The sequence below is a fragment of the Plectropomus leopardus genome, chromosome 6, assembly GCF_026936395.1.
Source record: "Plectropomus leopardus strain MGB_pleo_1.0 chromosome 6, ASM2693639v1, whole genome shotgun sequence".
In the NCBI taxonomy this organism is placed as follows: Eukaryota; Metazoa; Chordata; class Actinopteri; order Perciformes; family Serranidae; genus Plectropomus; species Plectropomus leopardus.
This window is the reverse complement of record NC_142181.1, coordinates 4,775,962-4,784,847: the sequence shown is the minus strand read 5'-3', so window position 1 is coordinate 4,784,847 and position 8,886 is coordinate 4,775,962. Positions and strand designations below refer to the sequence as shown.

Below are 8,886 nucleotides of genomic sequence, written 5' to 3'. Positions count from 1 at the left end.
AAAAAATACCTCCACGCGACACCAGTACCTGCTTCGTTTCCCTGTCTTTGAACGGAAACGCAAATGTTTCAACGTTTGACTGGATGTCTGTCGAGTGTGACAAAGCTAATTTGGTATAAACAAGCGCGTGTTTACAGGAAACTCCACTGCACGTGAATGCAGCGCGAGCTCCAGCCGGTTCGAACCAGCGCGGCGCGAGATTCACGGTGTCGTTAGACTGTCAGAGCGCGCGCTGCTGCTCCGATACACGATCTATTATACACGGCCAAAAACTGCGCGAGTTATTGGAAATATTACAGTTCATGTGACAATTAAAATAAAACAAAACGAAATTTAATAAAATAGAATAAAAACATACTTAGACATAAAAAAAACCAACTATAAAACATGTAAATCCTGGTCTGAATAAAAACACCGCTTTATATGAATAATAATTATGTATTTCGAATACATAATGTAGGCTGCTTTATTAAAAATAACAATAATATATTAAAAACACGTGAATAATTAATGTGCTATTTCATTCTGGGAAGTATGGAGCTCTTTCAGATATTAAAGGGGCTGCAAACAAACATGACCTTACTTTATAAAATAGAGTAATAAAAATAAATGCCATTTGCACGCTGTATTCCAGCGTGGGATATACAGACAATAAATGCTGAAAATTAATATCACTTAACAGTGAGCTACTATTTTGTACGACACACTGTTTTTGTCTGAGGACAAAGTTGCTGTCAGTCATCGCCCCCAGCACTGAGGACCATGATGAATAAAGAAAACACACACTGACTTCACATAAACTGTGTGTGTGTTTTCCTGTCACATGAATTGCAAAAACACACGCACTGCGAACAATAAGACAAAGTATTGCGGTGACTGAAGAGCAGCGGTGGAACTGGTCTGAACTGGACTGAAATCATCCGCACCCCCCCTCCTACCAACCCCAATCTGCATCTCCAGTCAGTCCCCTCCCTGCACACACAAGTTAAGCGAGACAAAAACGCGGAGTTCCGGCTGCCAATCTCAAAATAAAAGTCTAATAAATGTTGCTGCTTCGCAGGGTTTTGACTGAGAAAAAAGACAATGTAGATGACATGTAGGAAAACGCCTACTTTGGCTTTGTTTTGCTATGCTTAATCAGGAATAAATAGGCAAAATCAACAGAAAAATGGTGTAAAGCATCATTTAAATCCAATAACCACATGCAACAAAGGGCTTTAATCATTTAGACATTAGCCATAAAATTAAGAAATATATTTAAGAGTAGTTGATGCAGGAGGTTTGCCATTATTTGCATGCACTGACACCCGAAGGAAAACAAAGATAAGTTTCCTAAACACTTTAAGAAACTGCATATTATTCTTTTACACCGCTAAATGCATTGTTATGCTTTTATTTTGAAATCAACATCCGCACTTTTTCCGGAGTCTCGCGCCTCGTTTTTCGGTAAATTGACGCACATCATACGCAAGAGGCGCTCAGCTGTTCAGTATCAACAACAGTTACAGGGGAATCACCATCATGCTGCTGAGACAAAGACAGCTAACTGGAACAAAAATGGCAACAAACAGCAGCCAGATGAGCGCGAGCGTCGGCGGCTGTCCTGCGGCCTCACGGCTGTTTCTGTGACATTAAAGGCTTTTTATTTTATTTTCAGAAATCCTAACTTTCATGCAGAGAGTCGTCACCAGCGAGCGAAATAAAGGGACACGGAAGAAGTGATGGGTGTTGATGAAGAAATAACTGTTTGTCTGATTTAATCAAATCAATTCTGCGTGTTTTGTGGTAAATTTGCAGCAATTTTTCAGCATTGGCACAGTGATGAAAAGAGAAAAAACTGAATACTGAAAGTTGACAGTGTTTGAGGCTGTTGCAGTTTCCTCTCTGCAGCCATTAAACAAAGAACAGAAACAGGAAAAGGCTCAAAGTGCAAGAGAAGATTTTGCAGCAGAAAGACGCTTCGTGATAAACGGTGTCACTGTGAAATGACCAATTCTCCTCTAAAACACGCCAAAAATATGAGTCAGCCTCTCCTCCACTCTGTGTGAGCGGAGCATCCTTGGTGCGGACCTACCTGAGCCTGTGGATTCAGGGACAACAAGAGCCGCTCTGTCCTCAGTCAGATCTGTCTCTGCGCGTCCAAATGTCCCTCGACGACAAACACACAGGGCAGCGGTGCAAATTCACATGCAAGAAGCGTCTTTGGTTTCTTTGAATCACTATTTCTCCTCTCATCCCTCATTGCTGCCGCTTTATAGCAGCGCAGCAGCGGTGCACAAACAACAGCGCCTCCTGATTGGCCCGCTGCTGAGCTAGAGACCAGCCGCAGCCAATCACAGCGCAGCAACATTACATGTGTGCTGTTTCCCAATGCTGAAAAATATTGGGGAAAACAGTTCACTGATGTTTGGAAACGACCCAAACAACTTTTTTATGACCTTGTGGGACACAAACTAGCATTACTTTAAAACAAAAAACAAAGAAGTATAATACTTCAGAATTACATTTAATTAGGAAACAATTATAAAAAATGAACTTCAAAACAAAAAAAACAATAAAGCGTGAGCAGAGGGAAATTTGGGGATGTTAGTTCCAGTGTGATAAACACAAATACATTTTAAAATACTCATTAGTACAAGAAAATCATTACAGAGGTCGACCAATATTGGTTTTTCAGGGACCATAGCGGTTATTAATACTTAAAGAGACCAATAACTGATATTTGGAACCAATATACATTTACAATAACAATGAAAATATTTCTGGCAAAATTAAAAATTTGGACAAACTCCAACATAAAACATTTAGCAAATGTTCAATCAAAACTGAAACGTTCAACATTATATACAGCAAGTTCCCATCAACTTTTTAAAAATAAAGTTTAGTGAAAATTTAGTTTAAAAAAAGAATGAATAAAAATAGCTCCCTAAGGTTTTACAAAGTAAAAGTTCCTTCCATGCCCTCCCCGGTGTCAATTGAGCGTAATATGCCCACTTTTCATTTATTAACTTTATCAGTGATCATTAAAACAAAATGCTGGTATGCATAATCGGCAAAATGCCAAATATCGGCTCCGATTGGCTGATAATCCGTCAACCCCTGAACAGAAACCACTACTATTATCATTATTATTATTATTACTTGCCAAGTATGCGCACCTAATGCACGGATTTGACTGTTTTGTGAGTGTGTTGGTTTTTTAAATTATTATTATTTAGTTAGTTAGTAATTGCTCTCTATGTAATTTGACAGAAATAGCACCTAAGAACAACAAAGGACAACACACCTGGACACTTAAATATTTGCTAAGTAGTGTCATTCTGGCTGTTTGCTCTTATCTGATCATTGTGCACATAAACTTTTACCGTCTGCATCCTCGTTTTCTGCATAAAGAGCGACCAGATGTCTATAGGGCTCCTATAAGCGCTGCTGCAGCACATACAGATTATAAATGCTCCCATCAGCATATGTGGTGAGTGACTCACTGTTTACCTCCAACTTCATGCCAAACGTGCATTTCCTAGAAATACAGTGGAGGATTGTTCACATGGTCCAGTGGAAATAACAGCTGGAAAAAAAAAAAAAAAAAACACTGGTGGAGCAATGCACACCGAGGGCGACACCTAGTGGCTGCTCCAGTGCCAGGGTTTATAGTGCTGCTACTGATGGACGGTGGTGGGAGAAGAACTCAGGAGAGATGCTACTCAAGTTTAAGTAGTAATACCACATTATTGTACTTAACACGTTGCTTTAACACCCTTTTTGAAAACCTGCAATGATGAGCAGCTTTACAAGAAATAACCCCCAATTTGCAAGAAATTAGTAAGAAGTTACAAGAAATTTCCTAAAATAAAAAAAATACTGAAAAAATGACCTAAAAAGTGTTAAAATAAAATAAAATAAATAATAACAATAATAATTGTATTTTTTCTGTAACCTAATTTTAAAAATGTATTTGTAAATAAAGTTTTCTTGATATATTCCCCTTGGTTTTTGATCATTTTCAAATGATTCTCTCTTGCGCGCTTTTTTAATAGCAAATTTTCAGGTTATTTTCTTTTTTTTTAAAAATATATTTTAAACCTTTTGTGCCAAACCAATTTGCTTTTGTTGCAGTGGTTAAAGTGGTGATCAGTGTTGGTCAAGTTACTTGGAAATAGTAATTAGTTACTGATTACTGCTCCAAGAAAGTAATCCCGTTACTTTACTGATTACTTATTTTCGAAAGTAATTAGTTACTTTCATAATTACTTAGTTACTTTTCAAAAACATGATGCACAACCTGAATACAATATAAAGCAATAGACCTCTCAGCCTAATTCTATTCTTTCTGCATATTCCATTAGATAAAACTGAATCAAATGAAACTGTCTTTTTTAACTTGTTTTATGAGTTTCAATCCTTTAACTATGATGCGTAATGCGAAACATAATGAAGAGACATTTTCAAAAAATATTATTTTTTTAGTAGTTTTTAGGGTTCGTTGCCATATGGCAACACCGTACCATAATGGAAAGTAATGAAAACATGAGAGTTTTGTTTAAAATTGTATGTAACATTTATTTTAAAACTCATGTTATAGTATAAATAATCCCAAGTAGCCTGAACAGGCGTCAAGTAAAGTGTTACCCATTTTACACTCTCTTACTGGTAATACCTGTCACTTCACTTTCATCCTCACTGTCCTCCCTCTCCTCACTGTCTCCATTGCCCTCACTGTCTCTGTCCTCACTGTCCCCACTGTCCTCATTCTCTGGCTCATAATCTTCATCCGTCTCACTGTCTTCATCACTCTCACTCTGTGTTTCCAGCAGCTCATTTTCCTCGTCACTGAATTCTTTGTCATCTACACTATCATCTAGTGGGAGGGCTAGTTCAGCCTTTTTCCACGATGTACCATAAAAAAAAATTGCATTCATTCTGTAAATGGAAGAAAGATGTGTCAAATATCATCATATGCAATGTGGAAAGGACTCACAAAGTGCATTATTATAGTTTAGAGACTATAGAAGATCACTAATGTACACCAATGCAATTGCAAAGTAGGCCTATAACTAAATACAAAATGTTATCAACATGCCAGGCTAGCAATCCATAATGGTACGGTGTTGCCATATGGCAACATACACATTTTTAACATTTTCTATTATTTATTGATCAACTACAGTGCAAGAAACTACATGATAATGAACTTAACTAACCTATTGTTGAGTGTATATTTTTTTTTCCCGTTGAAAAACTTCAAAAAAACACTTTTTTTGTTGAATTTTTAGGCGTCAAATGGTGAGGCTCCTCCCGTCGATGACGTCTGCAGAAAAGGGTTTCAAAATGGCCTATAGAAAGTAATGTGACAAATTTAAACACTGCTATTGGTTTACTAAGAACCCCACCTCTTTTTTAATGCATTGCATCATAACTTTGAATGTATTATCTGTGTGTAGAAGGCTTAAAATGTGGTTGTTGCCATGTGGCAACGCTGTACCATAGAGGGTTAAGTCTACTTTCACCTGTTTAGCAGGAGAAGGGCCCTCGGAGGTTCGCTCGGCGGAACCGGATGCGGTAGCCTCAGCGGGCACGTCAGTGCGGGATTCTCGGTCACTTTCACGTTCCCGTGCCGGCTTGCTCGGATTTGACGTGGAATTTTTCGCTGTAGATAAAAGTTTTCTTCCCACGCACAGTGTACAGCGGACGCTAATGTTTTTGTCACCTTTAACTGAGTCAAACTCAAAGTAACGTCGGTACTTCCAGGAATTAAATGCTGCACGGTCCTGCTCTTTCCCGCGCTCCATGTTGTCTTGTTGATCGGGCAGCGACAATCACTACACGTCTGTTGTTTACCACAGACGTCGCGCCGCTCATACGTCATTGTCACGAGACAGTCGGTGCGTACCCACCAAACGCGATTAAAAATGATCGCGCCTCAAGATTACAAAACAAAATCACGGTTTAGTAACGCAATAACGCAGCCTGCTTGCAGAAAAGTAACAGTAATCTAATTACTATTTTTGCAATTGTAATCCCTTACTTTACTCGTTACTTGAAAAGTAATTGGATTACAGTAACGCGTTACTTCTAACGCGTTACTGCCCATCAGTGGTGGTGATACCACAAAACTGATAACTGAAGTAGCGTTAACCCTTTGAAACTTGAGCATTTGGCTTAATTTCTTTCAAAAACCTGGAAATAGGACAATGAGCAACTTCACAAGAAATTAGCTAAAAATAAGCAAAAAAAATTATAAAAAGTTAGGCTTACAAGAAACAAAATTAGCAAAAATGAAATAAAATAAAATAAAATAAAAATAAATAAAATGCCCTGAAAAAAATAAATATAATAATAAATAATAATAAATAATAAATATATATTTTTATGTATCAAATGTATTATTCTAATAGTTATAAATATATGTTTTTTATTATTATATTTTTCTTTATTATTTTTCTTGTCACCTTCTACTAAAGTCTTGCAATTTGCAGCACATTTCATGCAGGATTTTCTTTTTCAGATGTTTTCAAACCTTTTCTTCACAAATTCAACACAAACATGCGGTGAGTAACTGATATATAAATGATCATTCTGCAGGTGAAATATTTCTTTAACATTAAAATGTAGAATACAAGTTTGACTACACACTAGTACACACACACACACAAACAAACAAACAAACCACAAACGAACACTCGTCAGTTCATATTTACTTTTCAAATTTATTTTTCAAATCTTTAGTATCTTATCTTTTAGTGTGTTGGTATAATCATACATTGGTTTGGTGCATACAGTAAGTCAGGACTGATAACAGGAGTGCATCAGTAGAATCAATAAACAAACTTGGGATTTGGTTTGAATAAAGCTTATACACACAGCGGGAGGAAACCTTTAGGAGCTGCTGGGGAACTTTTAGAAACGGCCCGACGAGCGTCGTCAGCCGGGGACTCTGGCAAAGGAGGTATTTCTCTCACACACAGATCTGTTGTATTGCTCTCCAACAAGGCACGTGAACAAGTTTGCGTCGACAAACAATACTAGAAGCTTTTTCTCCCCAAATGTTTCACATCATCAAACCCCACTTGGCTTGAATCGCTCATTTATAACACAAGCTGTACATCGAGATCTCCCTCCTGAAAAAAACAACATTCAGAACTGACATAATAACATCATATAAATCATACAAACTCAGAATCACTAGAAATCAACAGGGTCTTTGGCTAGTATATTTTAAGTGCAGAGGCACAGTCCTGCCTGGGCGCCGTGCTCCCGCCTCGCCACCCACAGCCATGCGGAGAAAAAGTTCTGTCATTGAGCAGCAAAAGAAGAGGAAAAAAACTTGGAAACATTTTGGAGCTCCTCTAAAAGGTTTTCAATGACACAACTTTTTCAGGATCAGTCTTTGGTCAAAGTTAGATGAAGATATTTACGATAGAGCAGGAGTACAGGAGGCCCTTAGCCTGAACTGGTGAAATATTTTACTGTTTTTTGGGTTTTTTTTGGTGTCGCGTGACAATTTAGGCGCTATTTCAGAAGTTTCCCACCCAAAAAATAGGCAAATTTCTGGATTATTTTTCCTGGCAATAAAGGAATAGTTTGACATTTTTGAAAATGCACAAATGTGCTTTCTTTTATCAATATAACTTTCATATCTGTCAGTCATATCCCGAAAGAAAACCCAGTTCTCCTGCAGACAGGCAGATCAGGGAGGAGGCGGGAGAAACAAAGCAGAGAGGAGAGGAGGAAAAACGGAGGAAATGTAGCCGACTACGGAGATCGGAGCAGGTTACGTGGTTCTGAACACGCGAAGACCGCCGTACAGGCAGCTGGAACAAGATTCAGTCCGAGGATTTCTATCTGCACTTAACTCGACTCATTCTGGCATTGAGTGTCATGGTTTTCATACGTCAACATACAGCTCAACTCACGAATAAATTAGTCAAAGAGGAAGGCACAAGCACCTGGCGTCAAGGCAAATACCTGCATCTATCTTCTCACCTTTCTCTTGCCTTTTCTCACCCGCTTCTCACGTACTTTAACACCGCGTGCTGTTTATATTATGAATTGAATCCCTCGTGACAGGCGTCCTTCTCGTCCAAGCGCTGCACAAACAGATATATATTCAGTAGCACATCTAACTGTTTTCCGTCTGACACCGCCTGCGTTTCTGTGCCAACGCGTCACCATTTGACTGAAAAGTTGTTCGTCCTCGTCCCCTGAACTCCTCACAGCTATCCTACATACCGTCAGCCTTGTTCTACTCACCTTCACGCCTCAATGACAAGCTTTCTACCCGAGTTAAAGTCGCGTCAGCAACAGTCAAGCCTGTAAGTCGAGCGGAGAAAGTAAACAGGGAAAAAAAAGAGGCAACGGGCAACAACTAACCCTGATTTTCATCAACAACAGTCCCCGTCTTCTCATTGTTGTCTCTTGTTCTGACTCTTCCCTCATTGTTTTCTTGGTCATGTTCCCAAAATAAAGCACAATAAACACGTGTGGCGCAAGAAAAATGCGCCAAAATATTTGTTATTCCTTGGCCTCATATATAAAAATCAGAATATTCAAACAGCAACAGTATTAATCCCAAAAATATAATATATAAACATAAATATATCAATTAGTTTTGCTGGATTTTTATTTACTTTTTTTTTTTTTAAATTGGAAGCACATGCCACCCGTGTAGCTGGCGTCTGATTGGCTTAGGCAGAGCGGGGTCTGCGGTCATGTGATTGGACGATGGGAGAGGGCAGGAGTACGTGGGTGCGTGAGTGTGGTCAGGGTGGCCATCATCTGGAGTTTAATCTGGGAGCCGTCTGGAGGAAAAAAAAAAAAAACATCACGTCATGTCAGAGGTCAACAGACTGACGTCTTTATATTGAAATATTAACTCTCTGAAACCTG

General features: G+C 38.6%; 1 protein-coding gene across 4 annotated transcripts in view; it reads right to left on the bottom strand.

The window, feature by feature from the left end:
- Positions 1-6,687: 6,687 nt before the first annotated feature.
- Positions 6,688-8,886, bottom strand: part of LOC121942779 (unconventional myosin-Ic-like) — a 78,192-nt gene continuing 75,993 nt past the window's right edge. For all 4 annotated transcript variants that reach the window (XM_088078554.1, XM_088078557.1, XM_088078556.1 and 1 more), the window contains one exon: positions 6,688-8,798. In XM_088078554.1, coding sequence (XP_087934680.1) covers positions 8,772-8,798 — 27 coding nt within the window. In that variant the 3' untranslated portion in view covers positions 6,688-8,771. The remainder of the gene's footprint in view (positions 8,799-8,886) is intronic.